Raw genomic sequence first — 25596 nt, forward strand, 5'->3', positions numbered from 1 at the left:
CATGAACTTCAACCTAGGGTTTCACTATAATGCAAGGATACTAAGCTGAAATGCTATGGTTTTGAAGGCTGTGTAAGTACCTAGAAAGACTGATGTGAGCGAATCTATTAAGACTGAAGAAACTGGGAAATGGTTTCAATCACCTCTCTTTTGGTTCCATAAGTGTGCTGCTTCTAGACAATCATGTCTGAACACATAGGTGCCATCTTCTGTGAAGAAAAAGTCATCAGTGCTAAGAATCACAGCACCTGGAAATTCACGTTTCAGTTGTCTGAAAAATGGTGAGAGAAGAATTAGTGCACACAAATCTATTCCTTTACTGTATAACTTCCAAATAAAAATTTGCATGACTGACTGTGAATTGCATAATGCTTTCATTCTGCAGATGCCAATTCAAAGAAAATTAAAAATTATTTCCTCAATCTCTTGGAAGATAGGCAGAAAGGAATGGTGTTGAAGGGAATATTTTTGATCCCTTCCTTTAATCTATAAGAGAGATCAACGAGTGTCCAACATGTGAGTATAAGCCATAAATCCTGTTGACAAATCCTATTGTCTTTCTGAGTTAGCTGAAGGAGGCATGCCTGAAAATTTCCAAAAAGCTATCAATAACCTCAAGCTAATCTTTTTAGAGGAAACAGAGAGAATCTGATCATGTGAGTTTTTCCTTTAAAGAAGGAAAAACTCTTTGTACATAAAAAGCATCAGTTTTTCAAAGACTGTTGGGAAAAACAGGTGGAGTGGGTAAGGGGTGTGGTTCGAGGCCAAGTAAGGAAGATGTGATTTTCAGCTCTGTTCTACCACTTTTCATATTTTTTTTCTTCTATCTTACCTCTTCATTTTTTGCTTTTTTAGCTACATAGCACACACATCTGCATTGTCATATTTGCAAATAAATGTTAGCATGAGTAATCAAGATTTTCCTGCTCTTTTAATGTAATACAGAGAGTTTTATAACAATAATTTTTGTCTGCCTTTGAGTTTTTGTTGATTTATTTAGGCTTGTTAGCTGTATGTGTAATTCATACTTATCCCTTTTCCTCTAAAGTTTGTAACTTTTATTTCATTTTATAATTTTGAACATTTTTTCTAAGTGAATATGTTTAAATTTACTGATGCTAAAGTCCCTTAACATAAAATAGGTCCACTATGGGCAGAGGCACACTGCAAATTCTTTCCTATATGCTTCATGGTTAATGCATCTGTGGAAGTGACCGATAGTTCAGTTTCCATGACCCTTCAGTCTGGAAATTACCAGTGAGAATTTAGACAGTGAGTTGTTTGTAGTATGGACACTTATATTTTCTTCTAGATAGGACAAGTCCAACTTTTCAAATATCCCATTAATCAGCAGTGGGAAGTAAGGCTGTTCCTTTCCTATTGACTCATACTTGAAGCACAGACCTAACCATACTTTCCATCTGTTACAAACCCCAATGGTTGGAGAATAACATAAAACACAATGAAAAATTACTATTGTTTGCCCATTAATGTGCTTGGACACAGAGTCCTTTGTTTCCATTACAAGATTGTCCACTCCTGATTTAAAAGCTATATGAGGGGGCCTTCCTGTGTGGAAATATGCAAAGAATCCAATATGGAAATTTCCTCTAAGCATCCATCAGGGGCATGGGGTTTGCCCACCCATAGAAGAGGATACTGGGCCTTCCCAAAAACCTGATGGATCCCAGGGAGGCTTGAGACATCTATACAGAGGCCCTGTACCACCATACAGGTTCTGGCTCCGAGTGACCCCTCCCCAACTCTCCATCTACCTGATTCTCTAGGAACTCTGCTGCTCAGGGATGGTTCCAATAAGGCAGCTAAGCCTCGGCCGCCCTTCTAAATGGAAGGGGTCAACAGTCTATTTGCTATGCTTAGACCATTGAAGAACTGCTATAAGCAATGCTTAAAGTGTGTCTGGTCAAAAGGGGGAACTGACCCCACAAATAACATTTCTACAACTCCAGCTGGATTGTTGAGGGGGTGCACTTCTGGTCAGTTTGGGGGACACTCCCTTCTGATTGGCTGCTTTTCCCACTGCCCTTCCCTCCTGAGTGTCCGCAGCCAATCAAGGCTGTTGCAGGAAGCAGGCTGCGTGCCCGCTCCTCAGTTCCCCAGCAATAATCATCTTACAGGAGGGGAGGAGGGAGCTAAATAGCCCACCAGCTTAGTGCAGCTATGCTCCTTTCCTCTTCCCCACCTTTCTGTGACCAACTGGCCAGTTCCTCTGCTGCTCCCCCCTCCCCACCTCTCTTCAACACCCCTCCTGGGAAAAGGGCAAAAGGGAGCTTGCTGCAGCCTCCCAGGCCTGGGAAAGTGGGAGGTGATGCTCAACTGGAACTGTAGGAAGACCTGAGGGGTGGGGTAGGAAGACAGATGTGGGGGCAGAGCTGATGGAGGCTCAGCCAGATGTGATAGCAAGTTCATTTCTGTAGCTTCCCCCCCTCCCCAAGCCCCGCTTTTTTTCAGACCATTTTAAGAACTGAGACTGAACAACAGGCGTTAGTGGCGGGCAAGACATAACTGCCATTAATCAGTAACAACAGATACATGAATAGGTTGTTCAATGTCATATTTTTTGCCATGAGTTTTTTCTACTCATACATATGATTGTTATTTGAATTAGAATGAATTTCAAATTGGCCAGTTACGACCTTAAAACAGCCAGCCCCTCTAAATGAGGGCAGCGCCAGCATTTGTTTTTCTTTTGGTTTAGTTCATGTGTGCAGATCCATGGGTAAGAGAAGCATCAACAGCTCTGACTATGCAGCATCCCAAGATCAAATTACGTGGTGGTTATATTACACGGTTGGTGTATTGACGCTTGTGCTGAGATAGTGTCATTTTGTACAGTCAGCTACAGGGCACGTCTAGAAAATTGTCTTCTGGATTAGACAAGCAGACATTCAGTTCATTTATTTTTATCCTCTTGCCTCTTTTGTGCGCCATATATGCCTTTGTCTTTTTCTTTTTTTGGCCACGGTCTCACCCTCCTCTCACATTTGAAGCTCACACACTTACCCATTATCCTTTTCTTTGATGTTGCCCTCACTTTTATTTTTTTTTTAACCAATGGTCTAATGTCTTCTGCACTAAACTTTTTATTTTTCCAACCCTTTTTCAGAGACAATTTAAAGTCCTGCTACCATTTTTAACCTCTCTGCTTCGACTGTTGAGCCCCATTTTTTTTCTCCTCTTGATTTTCCTGAGCATTGCTGCTTGGTGTGTTTTCATCATGTTCCTGCTCTACTTTTTTTCTCACATTTATTTTCCACTCAGTTCTCTCTCACCTCCAACTAAGTAATTATTATTATTGAAAACGTTGTAATTGCAACCTCATTGTTAAGTATTTTAAGGTACTGGTGTCTTTTGCACCTGTGTGGGGCTACAAATGAAACACTGGATATATGCAGTCTTGAAAAGGACATTAAATTTCTTTACTGAATAATTTCACTGTAGATTGTTCATCTTCTAAAGCAATATTTTCCAGTGGTGGTAGGGGATGCGAGCAGGGATCAGGCAAGTTAGGAGCTACAGGGCAGAACAGAAGATAACATGGGTGGGAAAGTTGCAGTGAAATCTCCCACCTTCCTCCTATGTTGCTGTGTCTGCAGATAAAATGTCAGGTGGTGCACTGAAAGCCACCCACCTTCCCTCCCTGTACCCACTGTGGCCTCCCACATAGCAAACGGGGAGCAGCTCTTATATAGAAGACTTCAGGCTCAGGCAGCTGCCCACCAGCCCAAGTTATTGTCTCCATTCCTTTGGCACTCAAGTCAGCCTTGGGTGCCATCAGTGGATATCATGCACCCCAGACATCATGGAGTCTTCTGTTGAATGGGGATGAGAAAGGGTCAGAACTACCACAGAAAGAGTGGAAGAGAGGAGTAGAGCCAGGTAACAGAGCAAGAAAAAAGAAAGAACAAAGGGAAAAAGTCAATAAGGAGAAGAGACAGAAAAGCAGACTGACAGGAGAGAGAAAAAAGATAGATGGCAGCACAGTGACAGAATATGGTTTATGAAGAGCAGGGGCACCCATCCCCCATCCATCTCAAAAGTGCAGGGTGCTCTCAAAGAAGGGTTAAACTACCAGATCCATAATTCTTAAGCTGCAAAACTGTTTCTCAATGTATTATCCAGTTGAGCAATAGCAGGGAAGGAACTGCTTTGGGTTATCTACAAATAAACAGAGGCAGACAGACAAAAGATTAATTCTGTCATCTCTGTTTGCTGTCTGTCTGTGTACTTGTTTACCTTAAACTGCCTGCTGTTAGAAGTTCCTCACTTGTAAATTATGTTGTATAGTGCTTTAGACTGTGCAGTTATTCTACATAAATTCATATCAGTAGGGTTCAGCTGTTGAGTTTGCACCTTTTTTCCATTGTGGCTTTTATCTGCCAGTTAAATGAGTGCTATTTTATGGTAGCTACTGCCACACACAGCTGTGACTCAGTAGTTACTGGCTGATGGCAAGAACTAGCCTCTGTATTATAAAAGTTCCACAGATTGCACCATCCAAAAGCTGTATCTGCAGCGAAGAATTCAGCTGTTTGTAACTGACTATTTGTATTAGAGCCTGCCAATATATCAATCCACATTAACTACCTTGCTCTTGGCCATACTGACATTGTTTCAACCATTTAATTTGCATTGCCTTTGGGTATCTATCCTCCAGTTCCTGGTAGAGCTACTAGAAGCAGGAAGACCCGGAAAGGCCATCAGTCCCCTGTGGGGCAGTAGTGGGAGGCCTATCTTAAGCATCTTCATGCTGTCCACATTGGCACTAAATTGGTTTAGACCTGCTGAAAGCTATTCTAATCTAAATAGTTCTTAAAAATGCAAGAAAACAGGTTAGAGCTTGTGTGAGTTTGAGGTGTAATGCAAGTGTTTTAATGAGTTACACTAGAGGAATGTACCATTCTAACCGGTCTTTTCTATGCTTGCATCTCTTGTTTCTAACTTGTCTTTTCCAGACTGTCCTGTGACTAATACATCCAATACTTCCTATTTCTGCTTTCTATATTACTAAATGTGGTTATTAAAAGCATTCAGGCTTTAAGATCTTTTAGTTTATTTGAGTTCAATGTAACATCTATTTCCTATAAAACCCCAATGCAGGACCAATATCTGCAATTATTTCAGTTCTGAGTAACACTGAGGTTGTGGAGATACTGTCAAAATCTTCCAATATGAGTTCCTAAGGTTTGACAACTAAATGCACATTTAAACACCTAAAGCAGTGGCCTTATTTCCAGGGGTGTTGTTCATCGCTATCTCCCACTGACATTACAGCTAAGGGTGTAGGAGCATGGGGTGTTCAGGATCTGTGAAAATAATGCCACTGATTTAGGTGCCCAATTTAAGACACTCAATTTGAAAATTCTGGCCAAAACATCCCAGTGGGTTAATTTTCAATGAAATGCTTCTGTATTGTATTTGCTGAAGTAATTTCATAGATAAATGTCCAATGATGGCAGTGAGAAAAAGCTATGGTACCTGTTACCATCTGGAAGTTGGTTTGAGAACAATGATGTTGCATGACTGAGCCTCAAGACAAAAATCCTGAATTCTCTCAAGTTGAGTTCATACAAAGTAAATTGAAATAACCTACAGACATTTTGTGAAGGCAGCCTGATGTGGCAGAGCCAAAGTTCATTGTGGCATATGATACAGCCTATATATGACCCTAATGTTAGACAGAGAAAAGAAGAGCAGTTCATGTCTTTCAGAGCTCTAGTGCAAGTTCTGTGCTTGAGACTTCAACTACATATTAAAATCACCTGCAGTAATAAATCATTACTCTCAGTGAAAGCAATTAATTTAAATTTGTCAGAACTCCAACCGCCAATTTCAAATGGGGAAGAAAGGAAGGAAAAATTATAAAATGTTAGTGATATTCCTAAGTTTCTTTCTATTGCCAGTCCAACTGAATATTGAGCTCATAATCACAAAATTCAAATGTAATTATTTTTTCCTCAAATGCCTTTAAAATTAAAACATTCTACTAGAATTCTTTGAGGGGGTCCAGTGGATATAGTGTACTTAGATTTTCAGAAAGCCTTTGACAAGGTCCCTCACCAAAGGCTCTTAAGCAAAGTAAGCTGTCATGGGATAAGAGGGAAGGGTCTCTCATAGACTGGTAAGTGGTTAAAAGATAGGAAACAAAGCGTAGGAATAAATGGTCAGTTTTCAGAATGGAGAGAGGAAAATAGTGGTGTCTCCCAGGGGTCTGTACTGGGACCAGTACTTTCAACATATTCATAAATGATCTGGAAAAAGGGGTAAACAGTGAGATGACAACATTTTCAGATGATACAAAAGTACTTAAGCTAGTTACTTTCCAAGAAGACTGCAAAGAGCTACAAGAGGCTATCTCAAAAATCGGTGACTGAGCAAGAAAATGGCAGATAAAATTCAATGTTGATAAATGCAAAGTAATGCACATTGGAAAATATAATCCCAACTATACATATAAAATGACACAGTCTAAATTAGCTGTTACCACTCAAGAAAGAGGTCTTGGAGTCATTGTGGATAGGTCTCTGAAAACATCCACTTAATGTGCAGCGGCAGTCAAAAAAGCGAACAGAACGTTGGCAATCTTTAAGAAAGGGATAGAAAATAATATAGAAAATATCGTACTACCTCTATATAAATCCATGGTATGCCCACATCTTGAATACTGTGTGCAGATATGGTTGCCCCATCTCAAAAAAGAGATATTGGAATTGGAAAAGATTCAGAAAAAGGTAACAAAAATGATTAGGGATATGGAAAGACTTCTTTATGAGGAGAGATTAATAAGACTGGGACTTTTCAGCTTGGAAAAGAGACAACTAAGGGGGGATATGATTGAAGTCTATAAAATCATGACTGGTGTGGAGAAAGTAAGTAAGGAAGCCGGGAACCGATGACAGGATGCATCACTTGATGATTACCTGTTCTGTTCATTCCCTCTATGGCACCTGGCATTGGCTACTGTTGGAAGACAGGATACTAGGCTAGATGGACCTTTGGTCTGACCCAGTATGGCTGTTCTTATGTATGTGTTTGTGTGTAAACATCAGGGAGAGTGGTAAGAACAGCACATCCCCTTCCCAGCAGGGGGTGGGGGTTAAAGCTGCACAGACTCCAGCATTGCTCCTGGTCTGTTGTCTCTGGCTGTCTTGGGCTGGCAGCCTCACCATCTTGCTTAAATGGCTGCCCCACGAGTGGGGACGGGCACAGAAGAAGCAGCCCAGATGTGCCTACTTTTAAAATGCAATACAGGCACAGTATATATGCTTTTTTTAAAAAAAAAAATTTTAATCTCTGCTGCTGCCTAATTGGTTTCACATGGTGTCCAGTTGACCGGTCAGACTGTAACTATGGTGTTCGTATCTTTGAGGCTCTACTGTATTGTCTACAATTTACAAATGGAGAAACTGAGCCATAGAGTTTAAGTGGCTCGCCCAGGATCACAGACCAAGTCAACTGCAGAGACAGAAGAATAACCCAAGAATTTTGGTTTGTGGTCCTGTGCTTGCTACTACACTACATTGCAAAAGTCAAACAGCTACATAATCTATGCCTTCCAACCTCTGAAAAGAAGTCATGTTCACATAACTGCTTTTAAACACAGATGTCTAAACAAAATACTCTTGGTACTTTTGCAAACAGTTACTTTTTCATCTTGCTTCAGACCTGATTCTGCCCTTGTTCTTTGCAAAGAACTCCAATTGTTTGGGTGTTTCACTCTCTCAATATTGGAGAACTACAGCCCTTTCTTAGCAAAATAAGCATGAGAACCAAATTAAACCACCACCATCACACTGTCCCTGAGATCTTGGAGCAAGATCTTGAGTTCTGTCCAGAAGTTACAATCTGCATGAATGTGCCTATATGTCTACTGGAAAGTTTGCATGAAAGTTTAACTCCAACTGCTGCAAAATGAAAAAATATGGTGGTGTATGTGTTTAAAAAGGAACACTTACTTTCTGCCAACGTGTTGTCACCATGGCAATGAAACCGGTATTTCTGTATGTTGATAAACTTAAACTGACCTTGTGTCTTAACTCTGATGTTGCAAAACACTGTCTTGCCCTCTGTCTCAATCTTAGCCTCCTAATCATGACCTTTACTGTAAAAAAAATAGTTTAGATAGTGTAAACATAGCCCCTTCTTTCTTTGATTGTCAGAGGAAGAGGTGGTTATCTTGAAAGGAATAATATTGTCCCCTCTAAATTGCTACTTCAAAGTTCCTTGAGCAAGAAAACAGATAAGCATCTTTTAGTAACATTCACAATTTGAGAAAATAAGCTGCTTAATCAGGACAAGTTAATTGTTATTCCCTGATGTGTGCCTTATCTCACCCCAGACACAGATCACATATTTTACATGGTGGCTTTGATATTCATCCTCATAGCTATCTAGACTGTATCTGCAGGGTGTTTGTAAACTCAAAACTAGCACTACCAGTTTCATCCCATTGGTATTTAGGGCTAACAGCTTCCAATGTATTTGTGCTTCAAAAAGAAAATTATATTACATAATGTACATTACAAATTATGTATCATTAGCACATTGGATATTTTCTCTTTTTAGAAGCATATATGTAAATGCCTATTGACAATAGCATAAGCTTACATTAATTGAAAGGAGATGTTTACATTTGGCTTTGTAAAGTAACCAAACTGAAACACTGTAAGTAAAAGTATCAGAGGGGTAGCCATGTTAGTCTGGATCTGTAAAAGCAGCAAAGAATCCTGTGGCACCTTATAGACTAACAGACGTTTTGGAGCATGAACTTTCGTGGGTGAATACCCACTTCCTCAGATGCGTGTAATGGAAATATCCAGGGGCAGGTATATATATATGCTAGCAAGCAAGCTAGAGATAACGAGGTCAGTTCAATCAGGGAGGATGAGGCCCTGTTCTAGCAGTTGAGGTGTGAAAACCAAGAGAGGAGAAACTGGTTCTGTAATTAGCAAGCCATTCACAGTCTTTGTTCAATCCTGAGCTGATGGTGTCAAATTTGCAGATGAAGTAAAAGGTTCTCATGTTTTCAGTAAGCTCTTTTACTGTCTATGTAAAAAGCCTAATCGTCAGAAGTTTTATCTTTTGACCTTTATTATTTAAAGCGCACACAGTACTCCTAAAAATCACCCATGTCAGTCTACCCATATTAAGTACATGTTGATTTTTGACTGCAGTTAAAGTTATATAGTACCGCTATCAACAGTGTCACCATAAATACTATCCTGAACAACACAGTGCCTACATTTTATCAATATCTACATCAGGCATTGAAAATGGAAAATTTTGTGACTAATACAGATTTAGCAGTAGATTTTGAGCAGAACTGTAAAAAGAAAAACCCACATATAAGTTAGTTTAGTACACACAAAACCATATAGAGAAAGAAAAGACAGAAAACATGGCTGGTAGCAAGATCAAAGGATGGTTGTAACTGAACCTTATCAGCTCTGTTTATTATTAACCAATGTCATTGGACCTGAAGTACTAAAATGTGATAGGGAACATTTGTCTAACTGTTAATATGAATTCACATGGGTTGGGCCATTTTATTGCCTAACAACATACACTCTATTGTCTTAGTGTGATTATAAAATATATAACTTTTATTTACAATAAATTGTTTAAATATTCTGTATCTTGCTAAACAATAATTTTGTCATTAGAATAGACAGAATAAGACTGCTTTAGGAAAACAGTATTTCCTCTATTTGTAATGAAATTCTTGTCATTCAGATATTTTGGCTATCTGCCAGCACATAAACCATGATATGGTTCTCCTTCCCCTCTCCTGTTCTGCTTGAACTCTAACACCAACTTTCCAATGGGCTTTAACTGCAAGAGGCAATTATTTGCTGCTTAGAAAGATGAAAAGGAGGCGTTTCTTGAGACTAAACTATTCTGTATGAGATCCTCACTCCTGCTCCAGCCACTTTAAAAGGGTCAGAGCAGCATAAAGGTGACCGAAAAGCCTGTATTTGGCTGAGGAGGAAGATTTCCCAAAGCGCGGGTGCAGTGGAAGAGAGCTGTGAGGCTGTTGGTCCAGGATCCTATGACAAGCCCTGCTGTAGGGGAATGTGTCAGTGGTGGGACGGGAGCACACAGCACTGTAAATTCCAGGCACTGTTGTGGCTTGTAGGGCAGCCTGGGCAGCTTGTTGTAGGGTAGACAGCCCCAAGGTTGTCCAACTTATGCTGGAGACATTTCCACCCTCCAGAATACCACAAGACTGGGAGGGGGCAAAAGTAGCATAAAGTCACCAGATACCCTCCCCACACTTAGAGCTGCGAGTTCTCATCCTATGTGTATTGGTTTACTCTCTTCAGGCTAGGAACTGTATCTCTACTTGTACTAAGAGTAGTAATAATAATATAGCAATAAAAAAACACAGTATGTAGAGGAAAAAACCTGAACAGTACAGGCACTGTAGAAAGGAGACGTCCCAGATAATTTCTCTGATAAAAGAAAGAACTGCAAACTGTTGTAAGTGTATATAATGCACGAGAACATAGTCCATGATGGCATATGTTGCTTATGGGTTTCCAGGGAGTCCTTGTATATGCCCATGGAAGGTCCACTTTAAAATTTTTTGAAATTTAATATATCAAGGAAAGAAAACCAATACAAAAAGAATACTAACATCTGGTTCTGCTGGATTTTTCAACAGTTATTGATGTCGCTGACACAAGGTATTGTGGGCTCTTTGGAATGGACAAACAGTTCTCCAGTAGCTTTGTTCCTTCTTGGAGAGATCCCACAAGGTCACGCTGGCCAACTGTGGTCCACACCAAAGGCACTCAGATGTGATCTGCAGGGTTCTGTCGTATCACCCCTCCTTGTCCATTGTTTATATGAAACAACTAGATGAGTTGGGAAGCATTGTAATCATGCTAATTATTATTTTTCAGGTTCACACATCATTCTACATTCTTGGTGTTTTACAATAAGGATAAAATTAAAGTCTCTTTTTGCTCACAGCACTGCATATTAACTCTTCAAGGCTTCCATATAATCATTTCTGATTTAACTATATGCCTGTTCCTGTCCATGAAAACAAGTAGTTAATTTTCAACTTCATTTTGAGTGGGTGTTGAAATGCAAGTAAGCAGCTGGGGAGAGGCCTCCAGGTTCAGGGATAACATTGCTGGGGAAATAATCAGAGCTTTCAGGTATTTTTAATCATATAATTTGAAAGACATTGAGTCCTAGAAAGCACACTGAAATAGATATTCCTACCATTCAGATTGGGAAAAGCATCAAAGGTTACCCATATCCAACAACTGGTACAGTTACAGTTCCAGGATATTTGTTGCCTATTTAATGGCTTAGGGTTCTGATGCATTTAACATTAGTTCCATGCGCCCATTCTGTTCACACCTCACAAAGCAAGGGATCACTGGAACATCTAGTGGGCATTTAGTATGGTGTACACTCAAGGATCATTGCATGACTATTGCCCAGAAAACTCTGGTGCATGGACACGGGAGGATACCAGTCTCCTTCCTTATGGGGGTCATAGAGTCAGAGAAATTAAAGTGCCCCACAGCATTGTATATCACTTTCTCTGTCTCGGTAAGGCATAGCTTACTTGAATTAGAGCCAATGTTCTAATCAGTAATTGTCTCATTGTCTTTTGTACCCACCCCAGCTATACCCGTCTGACTCTTGTCTTACATTAAGGCTTTGTCTTCACATAAACTACTGCAGCTGTGCTGCAGTGCTTCAGTGAAGACACTACCTACGCCAATGGGAGGGCTCCTCCTGTCAGTGCAGATAATCCACCTCCCCAATAGGCAGCATCTAGGTCAAGGGGAGAATTCTCACCTCGATCTAGCCCTAGCCACACCAAAGGTGAGGTTGGTTTAACTACGTTGCTTAGGGGTGTGGATTTTTCACACAGCCTGAATGTTAATTTTCTAATGTAGATCAGTCCTTAGATTGCAAGGTCTGTGGGGCAGAAACTGTTTTTCTGTTCTGTCTGTGCAACTCCTGGAACAGTGGGTTTCCCGGTCCATGGCTATGATTCCGAAGCACTATGAGTTAGATTTACAAAGGGATTTAGGTGCCCACCTGTCACTTCAGGTGCTTAAATCCAAAACATAGGTCCTCAAAAGCCGCGCTCAGTGGCCATCTAACTGGAGGTGCCTACATTTATGCTAGTGGACATGTACAATGCTGCTTCAGTCCTGAGGCCCAGGGCCTAGCTTATACCGAAGTCCCAGATGGAGTCTCAAACTATCTTCCCCACACCTATCTTGCCCTATCTGAAGATGTTGTCAGAGCACATCTACTAGGTCTGGGTCGGCACAACACACAGGTGATGGTACTACCCTAGTTTATACTCCAATAACCCAGGGGTTATTGCACTCACCAATGATGTGGGAGACCCAGGTTCAAATGCCCACTCTGTCTCATGTGGAACAGCAACTTGAAGCAAGGTGTCCCATATCCCAAGTGAGTTCCCTAATCATTGGGCCATAGAATCAGTCTTTCTTACCCACTGAAAATTTAAGTATTTTATATAAAGTGGAACAACTTCAACAGGAAAGTGGGAAATAGCTGCCCTAGAGTACCTATTGCCAAGTGATTAGGGCACTCACCTAGGAGGGAGACCTGGTTTCAAGTTCCTGTTCTACATCTCACAGGGTGGATTTGAACCCTAGTCTCCCACATCTTGAGCAAGTGCTGCACCACCTCCTCCTTACTTTTTTTTTGAGAAAAGACTGACCTGGTTTAGGTGCCTAACTGTTGGAGAGGGTTCAGAGCTATGTTCCCAAGCAGAGGGTGGTGCCTCTCACTAGACATTTATTTCTGAGGGGCATCCACACCCCTCTCCTCAGCTCTTCCTACTGTCCAGTTTATGTGGTTCCCCATTCAGCCTCCTGGCTTCTGTGAATCCCATTCTTAAGCATCCTACTCTCCCCCAGACATTGCATAGGGAGCCTCGGTGTCTGAGGGCTGTGGATGCCAGTTAGGCATTGCACTGCTGAATTTAAGTCCCCTTGGTAGCTCTAGGCTTATGGTAACACAAATTTCAAATATAATAAGCAGAGAGAGTAAGTGGTTTAATGAGTTCACACAAGAAGACTGTTGCAGAGCCAGGAAAGAACCCAGAACACATGAGTTCCAGTCTAGTGCCTTAAGCACAGAGTCATCCTTCCTCTGCTATACTTTGTGGATGCAACATATTTACCCGTGCCTTTAGATTAGCCCTTCTTAACACCACCACCAGTTTGGCACTGACTACAGATGTGATTAGAAGTTATTATTTCTAAAGCTAAATTAATAAACGCAATTTGTTGCAGCAGTTCTGAAGAAAAAGCAGATTGTTTTGCTTGCTTAAGGTTTTTGCAAGCTACTTTCCCCATGGGGCTGAAACCTAACTTTTTACCATTGCGAATCCATTTTCCTCTTTTCCCTGAATCAATTTCTCTTGTGTTACTCCTCCCTCCTAATGGGGCATGATTAAGATGCACAAGTGACTTAACCACAACACACATGCAACTAATCATTGCTGCATGCAACAGTTTTTGTGAAACCAATCACACTGGTGTCTTTGCTCTTCTATGCCAGTTGTTCTCCTTGGTTCAGACATAAACTTGTGTACACATTTAACTTGCCTGTTAACTGACATCACACAGAAACAGCAGAAAAATGGGAGAGGAGATTATGTAGTGAATATGAGACAAAGCTGAATATGAAATATACCTGGACAGACGAGAAAAAAAAACAGCTATACAAACTGTTAGCACATGGCAAGCAAGGCTGTAATTCTACCTTGCACTAGCCTGTCACAAGGCCATATGGACCCTGTGGCCAAGCAGTAAAAGTTCCCTAGCACACTCTGATCTGCTCTACCTTGAAACGGGAGTAGATCAAAGTGCATTATGGAAGATGAAGTGCACGGCAGCAGGGTCCACATGGCTAGTTAATGCACAGCGGGCTAGTGCAAGGCAGATTTACAGATGAGCTTTTTTCTTCTAATAGTTGATATAGATGTGCCCCCATTCTCAACTCCCATTAGAAGACGATGCTTGATGTACTACAGTAACCTCTAACAGTGTGATGAAGGTTTTTATCAGATTTGCCCTTTGGCACAGAGCTTTCGGAGGAAAAAATGATGGTTTTATACTTTAGGCAGTGGCATATATCATGGGAAAGCTGGGTTTATTTCTGACTCTGTCACAGACTTCCTCGGGGATGTGAGACAGTCAATCTCCCAATTCCCCATGCATAAAAATGAGACACTTCCCTACCTGATAAGCGTATTGTGAGGCTACAGTAATTGGGTGAGAGTCTCAAGCCCATTCCAGCCCCTTTAGGCTGAAGAAAAGGACCAGAGCAGCATAAAGGGACCTTAAAAGTCCTAGTTCCAGCTGAGGTTTCCTTCAGTACAGCCAGGACAGTAGATAGCAGTGAGCTCTGGTGCAGGAAGCAGGCTGGATGCAGGAAGGATATGTCAAGAGTGAGGCCATAACACTGCAGCCTACAGGGCAACTGGGGGAGGCTGCCATAATTTAGAGGCCCCAGGACTGTGTATGGTGTACTGGGGACCTCTCCAACTCCTTGGTCAAGGGGAAAAAAGTGCCTTAAAGTCCCCTGTGCTACATAAAAGATGCAGCACAGAATCTCGCCCATCGTATATGTAAGGTGCTTGTATACTGTGCTGTCTAAGCCAAGGTTTTTTCTTCAATGAGGGCTGTCTGCATGGGAAATTAAGCCAAAGTAATTAACCATATGAATGCAACACATTCTTCCATGCTGATGATGCACGTTAAAAAAATAATACATCAATTACATTTGTGACTGTATTCCTTGGGGGAGAATTGTATGTCGCCTGCTCTGTTTTACCCACATTCTGCCATATATTTCATGTTATAGTAGTCTTGGATTATAACCCAAAACATGTTGTTCATTTTAAGCACACTTTCACAGCAGATTTGACAAAACACAAATGTTACCGAAATGTCAGCTCCGCCTAGCTGAGAGCCAATGACAACCAGACAGGGAAAAGAAAAGGTTGCTTTATTCTGCAGAAGAGAGTTTTGTATCTTGGTACAAAGACTCTACTCCATACAAAAAAACCAAGAATCATTTATACACACTCACACACAGGCTTCGGTCATGTTAGCATTTGATTGGTGGTTAGCAAGCCCTGCACTTCTGCAATCTGCTCAGCAAAAACCGGCTTAGGACCAGCTTCAACTGCCTCAAGACCCATAAGGGAAGACAGTTCAAAAGTTCAGGCTACTGTTTCTGTGACGTGTCCAATTTCCGCTAATGGTTGCCTGCTATTATTAGGCTACTAGCTGTTCAGGTGTTGCTGCTGACTGTCACACAAAGATGGTACCTATGTGAGATTTCTAAAAATGGATAAGCTCATTTGAAAGTAAAGTAGTGTTAGTTTATCTTTGAGTTAAACTAAAGCAAAGATTTTTGTTTTGTCTAAGCACCAGATTGGAAAATGACAGTGTGGAGTGCACAACAGGAGGAAGAAAATTGCAGAGATGAAAAATGGTCTATGTATGTAAAGTGGCTAGGAAGTGTGGGCGGACACAATATACAAATCCAAAGAATACACTAAAGGAAGAAAAGTCACAGCTTCTACATGGTCCAATCACTGCTTATTGTACATTGGTTCGGTTCAACTTTATTAACAAAAAGGAAACAGCGACAATCAGTTTCTACATTATCTTTCCTTCTGCAAAGCGGGAGGGAGGGAGGATGGTTTGCCCCCCAGCATGAACCTACTGCTGCCACCTTGTTCACTTTACACCACCACCACCACCACCCAGCAGCGCGCCAGACACGTGACTGCTGGTCCCGGAGCCCGCTGACAGGCGCCCGGCACTTCCTCCCCCAGCTCCGGGTCGTTTCGGAGCCACTTCAGGGCACAGGCCTCGCCCCCCCACACTGGCAGGAGCCACCAACTGGTCCCCGCGGCTGGGCCGCTCCCCTCAGCCTGCGCCCGTCACGGACGAGGTGGGCGCGTGGCCCCCCCCACACCCAGGCCAGGCTCCAGCCCGGCGCCTGCCGCGGCAGCCCCGGAGCAGGGCGGGGCGCCCCTTGCCCCAGCGGGGCCACGCCCTCGCGGCGCCCCCAGTTACCTGGCCCGCGTGGTTTTCCCGGAGCCGGGCAGGCCGCGCAGCAGGTAGAGCCGTTTGCTGAAGCGGCGCCTGCGGGGCGGCGCCCGGGCCGCGGGCTGCAGGCTCAGGGCCCCGAAGGCTTGGACCAGGCTCCCCTCCATGGGCGCGGGGCGGGCAGCGACCAGCCGCCAACAGCGGCTCGGCGGGCACTGAGCATGCGCGGTAACAGCCCAACCGGGCATGGCCACGCGCTCCGGGGCGCGCGGGGCCGAGCTGACGGCGGGGGGAGAGCGGGGTCGTGGGGGAGGGGTAACCGTTACCCCAGGTGCGCTGAGCCGGCTGCAGTGCCTGCAAGGAAGGTGGGAGGGGAGGGAGGAAGGGCGGGCAGCGTCTCGTAGCGCCGGGTTCCCGGGACTGTGCCCGTCAAGGCACCGTGCCGGAGCCCAGTGTCCTTCCACGGCCCCGGCTGCTCTGACGCTGGGAGTCGCTAATGGAGCGGCGAGTCTGTGACATGTTTCCCGCCCCCACCAGTTCCAGCGGCCAGTGCTTGACCGAGCAGCGGGTAAAGTCTCACAGCAGGTGACAAGTTCGCCTTGTGGGCGGGCCTGCTCGCCTGAACCGGGCGGCCCTTCCCTGGCCAGCCACTTACTTGGATTTTTTTTCTACGTCCCTTTGTTTTGGGGGCTCGTATGATGTCAGGGTGGCTGATTTCCTGGGTTGATGGCAAAACTCTGGGTTCCTTTAATCCACCAAAGGGAATTCTACCTTTGTCAACTGTTATTTTAACTCTAGCCTGCGCCCTTGTCCTTTTTCATGTCCCCACTTGTGTGTAGAACATGGTTCACTACAGGCCACATTTTAAAAAGTCAAAAGCATCTAGTAGCTTTTGAAAAGCCCACTGGTTGCCTAAATACGTTGAAAAATGTGGCCCTAAGGAGCACTATACTCTTATGTATTAAATCCTTCTCAAACATAAATGTCTACAGTAATTTTTAGTCAAGATAGGTACACGACCGCAAGATAGATTGGCAATAGAGTGACCAGATAGCAAGTATGAAAAGTCTGGAAGTGGGGTAATAGGCACCTATATAAGACAAAGCTCAGAATATAGGGACTGGCCTATAACATCAGGACATCTGGTCACCCTAATTTAGGTGTCTTTTTCTTATATAGGCTCCTATTACCCCCCTGTCCCAGTTTTTCACATTTGCTGTCTTGTCACCCTACCCTAATTGGTGTCATACAAAACCTGTCAAAGCATTTTAAAGGACAGGAATTAATACAGGCTTCCCTCTCCCGCTCAATTTACCTCATTACTTCCCTTATTAAGGGCTTGTCTAGATCATGTGACAGTAAAGGTGTGACATTAATGTACATACATTACAGTGCCTTAAACCCATGTGGATGATTCCATTGAAAAATAAAGTGCCCTTAGTTTTGACAATGGCAGTCAGGGCAACCATAGAAGATTGCAGGATTGACTCCCAAACCCTCAATTAATCATCATCAGGTTTTTGACTTGTCTTTAACATTTTAAAAATTTTGTATAGGCCAGGTGTAACCCACATTTGATTTTTTTAAGTCCAAAAAGAAGGTGTGAAGTAATAGAGCACTCATCTTAACGTTTCCTGTAGAAAAGCCTTGGCAATATTTCACAGGTGTAAATATTGGCCTGACAAAATTACAAGAAATGGTTTGTGATTAAAAAAATTAATTGTGATTAATTGTGCAATTAATTGCACTGTTAAAGAATAATAGAATATCATTTATTTAAATATTTTTGGTTGTTTTCTACATTTTCAAATATATTGATTTCAATTATCACACAGAATACAGTGTACAGTACTCAGTTTCTATTGTTTTTATTACAAATATTTGCACAGTAAAAAACAAAAGAAATAGTATTTTTGAATTCACCTAGTACAAATAATATAGTGTAATCTCTTTATCATAAAAGTTGAACTTACAAATGTAGAATTACGTACAAAAAAATAACTGCACTCAAAAATAAAACAATGGAAAATTTAAGAGCCTGTATGTCCACTCAGTCTAACTTCTTATTCAACCAATCACTCAAACAAGTTTGTTTACATTTGCAGGAGATAATGCTGCCCGCTTCTTGTTTACAATGTTACCTGAAAGTGACAACTGATGTTTGCATGGCACAGTTGTAGCCAGCATCACAAGATATTTACATGCCAGATGCGCTAAAGATTCATATGTCCCTTCATGATTCAACCACCCTTCCAGAGGACATGCGTCCATGCTGATGATGGGTTCTGCTTGATAACGATCCAAAGCAGTGCGGAGTGAAGCAAGTTCATTTTCATCGAGTCAGATGCCGCCAACAGAAGGTGGATTTTCTTTTTTGGTGGTTTGGGTTCTGTAGTATTCACATCAGAGTATTGCTCTTTTAAGACTTCTGAAAGCATGCGCCACACCTGTCCCTCTCAGATTGGGGGGGGGGGCGGGTTGAGGGCTCCGACTGAGGGTGCAGGCTCTGGGGTGGGGTGTGGAGGCAGCTCCTGGCTGGGGACAAGGGGTTCAGAGTGCAACTGGGGGTTCAGGTCTGGGGCAGGAGGTTGGGATGGGGAGGGGAAGTGGGCTCTGGGAGGAAGTTTGGGTGTGAGAGGAGGCTCAGGGTTGGGGTGAGGAAGTGGGCTTGGGGTAGGCTCCAGGTGGCGCTTACCTGAGGCGGCCCCCGGATGATGCGACATGTCCTATGGCTCGTAGGTGCAGGGGCTGCCAAGGAGGGTCTGCGTGCTGCCCTTGCCCACAGGTGTGGCCCCCACAGGTCCCATTGGCCGCGGTTCCCGATCAATGGGAGCTGCGGAGCCAGGCTTGGGGCATGGGCAGCACATGGAGCTCCTGTGGCAGCCCCTGCACCTAGGAGCCAAAGGATGTCACTGCCTCCAGGAGCCACATGGAGCCAGGGGAGCAGACAGGGAGCCTGCCTTAGCCCCGCTGTACCATCAACCAGACTTTTAACAACCTGGTCAACGGTGCTGTCTGGAGCTGCCAGGGTCTCTTTTCAACTGGGTGTTCCGGTCAAAAGCCAGACACCTGGCAACCCTACCATTACCTGACCCAGAAACATCCAAAAATCAGATGTGGCAGTTACTAGATATGTTCTATATTTGTTTCCGAAGCTGTAAAGGATGTTTTTGTTGTAGGCAAGCCACTTGACAGGTCACTCTGTGTTTATTCACCTTACAGCTGAGCTAATCAACCCTCAAGAAGGGGAAATGTTATAAGCATATCTGCTGAAGATAGCTCTGTGACATCAGTGGGTGATCAATGCAAGACTGCATGTTTGCTGAGAGGTGGTTTTGTTGACAACACTGAGAAATGTTTTGAAAAGGAGGAGGATGCTGACATTCTTATGAAGATCTGAAGAAGCCAGGCATATGTGCTACATATTATGGCCACATTATAGAATCAGAGAATGATAGAAATGTAGGACTGGAAGGGACCTGAAGAAGTCACCAACTCCAGCCCCCTGCACTAAGGCAGGACCAAGTAAAGCTAGACCATCCCTGACATATATTTGTCCAACCTGTTCTTAGAAACCTTCAATGATGGAGATTCCAAAACCTCCTTGGAAACCTATTTCAGATTTTAACTACTCTTATAGTTAGTTTTTCCTAATATCTACCCAAAATCTCTTACGCTGCAGATTAAGTCCATTAGTTTTTCTCCTACCTTCCATGAACATGCAGAACAATTGTTCACAGTTCTCTTTGTAATAGCTTTTAACATATTGGAAGAATGTTAACAGGTCCCCCTCAGTCTCCTTTTCTCAAGACTAAACATTCCCACCTTTCCTCCTAGATCAGGTTCTTTTATAATTTTTGTTGCTCTCTGGATTCTCTCCAGTTTGTCCACGTTTCCTAACGTGTGGTGTCCAGAACTGGACACAGAACTCCAGCTTAGGCCTCACTAATGCTGAGTAGAGTGAGACAATTACCTCCTGTGTCCTATGTATGACATCCATTGATACATCCCAGAATATTAGCCTTTTTCATAGCTGCAACATTCTGTTGATTCTCATTCAATCTGTGATTTACTATAACCCCCCCCCATCTATTTCAGCAGTACTAATACCGAGCTAGTTATGCTCCAGTTTTTTAGTTGTGCATTTGATTTTTCTTTCTTAAGTACTTTGCACATGTCTTTATGGAATTTCATCTTGTTCATTTCAAACCAATTCTCTAATTTGTCAAGGTCATTTTGAATTCTAATCCTGTCCTCCAAAGTGCTTTCAACCCCTCCCATCTTGGTGTCATCCACAAATTTTATAAACATGTGCTCCACTCTGCTATCCAAGTCATTAATGAAAATATTTAATAGTACTGGATCCAGGACTGAGCTCTGTGGGACCCTACTGGCCCCACCCTCCCAGTTTGACAGCAAACAATTGATAACTATTCTTTGAGTACAGTCTTTCAACCAGTTGTGCACCCATCTTACAGTTATTTCATCTAGACAGTATGTCAGTAGTTTGCTAATGAGAATGTCACGTGGAACTGTGACAAAAGCCACAGATAGATCATGTCTACTTCTTCTCCCCATCCAACAGGTCAGTAACCATGGCAAAGAAGGAAGTTATAATGGTTGGCATGATTTGTCCTTGACAAACCCTTGCTGGCTATTCTTTATAATTTTATTATCCTCTAGGTGCTTACAATTTGATTTTTAAATTTAATTTTTAAACTGACAGTATTCCTTTAAGAGTCAAACTCAAAACCTTTTCTTTTTCATAAAAAAAAAGATGCTGAGAGATTTTGACATTTCGTTTTTATTTCAAGTGTTCTGGAAGTTCAATACTCAGTTAACAATATTCGATTTCATGGACAGTAAATGTACTCAGTTTTCTATTCTTTGTCAAATAAACATAAATAGGAAAAAAAATCACATTTCTATTAAATGTTTGGGTGAATCTTTCTTTAAATTAAATGTGGCCTGTTCTAATGTCACTAGTATTTTATGCAAAATTATGCATAAATGTTGCAACCCATGTGAAATACCAACCCCCTTATTATTCTATATAGTGTTCATGTTGGCAGAAGTACAGTACATTTTCTCCCAAGGGAAAGCAATATTAAGCAAAATGAAAGTATCAGTTTTGCCAATGGTGCCGTAATAATTTTAGAAATACTGATGTGCTAGAGCTGCTTATTCAATTTTGTTTACTGGTTTTACATTGGAGACTGGGGGGAAATTTCAGGTAGTTTTGATCACAAAGTAGCAATCCTTTAGCAGGCATTCTAGTCAGGAGCTGATACATAATAAAATACTGGCAAGGGGGAAAGGTGAGGGAAGGCAGAAGCTGAGAGATGCCCAAGTCAGAGAAACTGTATTAAATTGTTTTTTAATCTGAAGCATGCGTGTATGTGTGGGGAGTGGGGGGAAGGACGGTGGTAACCTAATCCAGATCATTGGTTTGTTTGTTTGACAAATATATCCAATCTAAGCTTTCTAATGTGATAGCCTCACCACTCTTCAACCCCTAGTTCTTTTATTTTTTCCACTTCCCCTGCCATGTGTCAAGGTAATTTTTGTCCTTCTCTATTCATTCCCACACATCACAGAGAAGCTTTCATCCACTCCTGTGACTGACAAAAGTTGTGCTAGTGGTAAGCAGAATTTTCTCCCTTCCCTTCTGTTTTATGTGTAACTATTTTGCAGTGCCATCTGACTATGCCATAAACTATCAATTTGTCCTTTCACCTTTACCCACTCCCTTTTCCACTGATAGTCTTCACCTTTACTGCTTTTAATTTCCTCCTCTCCTTCTGTGTGTTATTACTCCTTTTTATAGCCAAAATCACTCCCTCTTCATACTTTATCCCCTCTTTCTACTCCCCTCCCTGTTACATATGTCCTCTTGCTTTCCCGCTCCCTCTCTAGTTCATCACACTGCATTCATTCCCTTCTGGGCTCCTCACTCCTCCCACACTTGTTTTGACACCATTTATCTATGAGTGCTGGTCATTCAGTGCTACTTGACTACTCTCCTCCTCAGCACCTCTGAAACAGGCTCCACTCCCCACCTCTGCCTCTCAGAGACACTAAGTAACTGAGCGCCAGTTTAAGGAATGGCATGATTGTGAGGTGTGCACCACAACACTACTGGCAGCAGAGCAATTTGATGCTTGCCCATGGAAGTCCTAAAGCACTGCTGAGCAACTCTGTTCCTATACCCTCCAAAGAACAGACAAACTTATGAAACCCATTAATGCCTCAAAGAAAACTGAAATTCTATTTAAAAAACATGAGCATTGTTAATCTGCTTTTGTTGCTCAGTCCGCACATGAAATCAATCTTCTGTTAGTGCTGTTATGATAATTTCCACAGCAACAAATAGAGATGCTACCAACAAGACTGGCTTCAAGTGAGGAATAAGTAACAGCTAATTAATTCTGAAGGAAAAACCCAGCAATTAAAACTAGGAAAGTAAAACACAAAAATGTGTTATACTAGGAAAATAATTATTTTTAATTAGGTTATTTTCAAAGTTTTCCATGAGTCACCATGACGTTCTTTAGACAATAGAGGCAAAAGGAGCATCATTGATGGTAATATAACTAACTAAATATCAAAGTTTGTAGAGGCTCAAAATTAAAAGCCAATTGAAGTTAAGGGGTGTGTTTCCATTGACTTCAATGGGCTTTAGATCAGCCCCAATAACGAAAAACCAAAGATGACTTCTACTTATTTCTATAGTCAGAAATAAGTCTATATCAGTGTAGCCTAAGGGAGACAGCAAGCATGGGTTCAAGACAGAGTAAATATGAACAAGAAAAGGTTAAGTATTTGTGGAACAAGGAATAGGGACAAGAGACTGATGAAGACTTGCTCCAATTAGTATCACGAGGAGGCAAAGGATGAAAACAATTAGTAACAGGAATAGGAGAAAACAGCAGTAGGCAGAAGTAGAAAGAATAAATCATCTAACTTGCCACAAACACAGGACTTATTAAGGGACACAAGCAGTGAAGTCAGATACCTCACTCTGCAAACATATTGTTACTATCAAGCCATTACCTTTTTATGCATGTAGCAAATATTTCTGCATTCCAGTAGTGAATAAGATCCAGGAATCTGAAGCTCACAGTTTATGTAGACAACAGACCCCCTCCCCTTCCTTTGATTTGTAAACACAGAAATCCTTCAATGTGGAAATCTTTTTGCTATTTTTGCTTCTCACTAAACATTGGCCAAAGCAATCTCCTTTATTTTCAGTCTCTCTGTGACACAGAAGGATGAATAAAGGAAGCATGGATATCAAGTGACTTCTGAAAGTGGCCATTTGGCAATCAAAAATTATTACAATTTTTTTATTTCAAAACCAGGATGGGTGGCTATGTGGATATAAAGCCTAAGGATTATTGAGGATCATGGTTCAGTACCAAATTCTACACTGAATACTTCTTCTAGGTTATTCCTTACATTTATAACACTTGATTGTAAACTGAGGTCCTTCCATGATGATGCCAAGATTGACAAATTTCTGTAATATAAAAGAAGAGAGTCTGCTGAAGTATCATAATAACCAGTCAATGCAGATTTAAAAAATACTGACCATTGTAAACATTGTTTCAATATTGCCCCATCCCACCCTATGAGTAAAAAAATATTAAAGGATAATTTTTCACCTCCAGTCCCTGATAAAGGGATCTATTTCCTTCTCAGTTTTAGCAGTTTGATTTTCATTCCTCCTTTTGAAGGAGGTACAAAGAGGGATTTTGAAGGCTTAGAAAAGAAACAAAGTAGAGAGTATAAAAGGTGGGAAGACTGAAAAGATTATTGAGGAAGGGAAGATAGGAAGACGATGTTGGAGATGGAGAAAGGCAAAGAGCTAGACATCATGAAGAATCAAAAATAAGAAAAGGAATAAAGAATAACAATACTTAAAATGAATTTAAAATTCCACCAATATTACTTAAATCATAGTTAGGCTTCCGAAACTGATTTAAAAGTACAAAGTTATCTTTTTCTCTGTACAATTTATATGGAACCTGATTGTCCTTTATAAAAAATCTGAGGAATTCTGTGGAAGATATCAGCACAATTTGATCTACAATTTCTTAAGCTCTTCCAAGTAGATACAAGCCTATTCTATATAACTCTTGTGTCTCCTATCAATTATTCCCTTTCTTTTTGAAGTCAAATGTGAGGCTGGGCTCTATTGGTAAACATTGTACAAGGGAGTTCTTGCTCCAAATTTGTTCTATCTCTGCCTATATTTAAACAAATAATTTTATTTTAACAAAGGGGGTAGTATTCTCCTTCATTTGAGCTTTAGTCCTAGCATAAAATGTCTAATAGTCTAAAGATTTATTTTGTTTTGTGTAGAGGTTTTGCATTTAATGATGAGAAGAGACTGTTTATGGATAGCTCTCTGTGCTCATAAAGGCCCTGACTATCCACATGTCCACGGTATTAGCATACCTTTCTCTGCAGACTGTTACAGTTTTATCTTATGCTGAATAATAATAGAGTGTAAATTAAACATTATACCAACATGGGAAAGATTCAGAAAACTAGAAATATAATTTGTGGATATCTGTATACTCACTACATCACATAGTTCTTACAAAGTAATACAGTAAAAGCTGTTTTATCCAGCATATTGGGGAAATAGGGGATGCCAGTAAGTGAAAAATGCCAGTTAACTAAGAAGGAGGGAGTTTGGGTGCGGGAGGGGACTCAGAGCAGTGAGCTGGGGCACAGGAGAGAGTGCGGGGTACGGGGTCCAGGGGCTCTCACCTTGGGTGGCTCCATGCAAGTGGCGACCTGTTCCAGCAGCTCCTTGGCGGAGGCATGGCAGGCAGCTCTGTGCGCTGCCTCCACTCACAGGCACTGCCCCTGCAGCTCCCATTGGCTGCAGTTCCCTGCCAATGGGAGCTGCGGAGCTAGTACTTGGGACGGGGCAGCGCGCGGAGCCGCCAGCCGCACCTCCACATATGAGCAGCTGGGACAGGTCACCACTTGCAGGGAGCCACCCAAGATGAGTGCCCTCCGTATCCGTATCTGCACTCCCTCCTGCATCCCAGCCCCCTGCCAGTCCTATGCCAACTGGACTATAAACCAGAATTTCAATGAAGATCAGAAATGCCAGTTTATAGACCTTTCTGGTTGGTCAAGTGCCAGATAAAATAGCTTTTACTATATATATTTAATAGATTATATTTCCCACTAAAGTTAGAGAACTGGGCACTTAATATGTTATTCACTTGTCCAAAAAAAACCATTAAGTTTTCGTTATCATTGTGATAAAATGTGAGCTGGGGCCAGACCTGAAGAAAAGCTCTGTGTAAGATCGAAAGTTTGTCTCCCTCATCAACAGAAGCTGGTCCAATAAAAGATATTACTTCACGCATCCTGTCTCTTAATATCCTGTGGCCAACACCACTATTACAACTCTGCAAATTAGACCATCCCTGAGAGGTATTTGTCTCATCTGTCATTTAAAACTTCCAGCAACAGT

General features: G+C 42.0%; 2 protein-coding genes across 3 annotated transcripts in view; both read right to left on the reverse strand.

The window, feature by feature from the left end:
- The window catches only part of N4BP2L1 (NEDD4 binding protein 2 like 1), a 28461-nt gene extending 12175 nt beyond the window's left edge, over window positions 1-16286 (reverse strand). Inside the window, exons 1-2 of the mRNA XM_030563099.1 lie at window positions 16125-16286; window positions 144-271 (exon numbers count right to left, since the gene is read on the reverse strand). Coding sequence (XP_030418959.1) covers window positions 144-271; window positions 16125-16264 — 268 coding nt within the window. The 5' untranslated portion in view covers window positions 16265-16286. The remainder of the gene's footprint in view (window positions 1-143; window positions 272-16124) is intronic.
- Window positions 16287-21645: 5359 nt separating this feature from the next.
- N4BP2L2 (NEDD4 binding protein 2 like 2) overlaps window positions 21646-25596 on the reverse strand; it is a 114870-nt gene continuing 110919 nt past the window's right edge. For both annotated transcript variants that reach the window (XM_030563119.1, XM_030563110.1), the window contains one exon: window positions 21646-23616. The gene's annotated coding sequence lies outside the window, so the exon portion shown is untranslated. The remainder of the gene's footprint in view (window positions 23617-25596) is intronic.

This window comes from Gopherus evgoodei, chromosome 1, assembly GCF_007399415.2.
Source record: "Gopherus evgoodei ecotype Sinaloan lineage chromosome 1, rGopEvg1_v1.p, whole genome shotgun sequence".
Taxonomy (NCBI): Eukaryota; Metazoa; Chordata; order Testudines; family Testudinidae; genus Gopherus; species Gopherus evgoodei.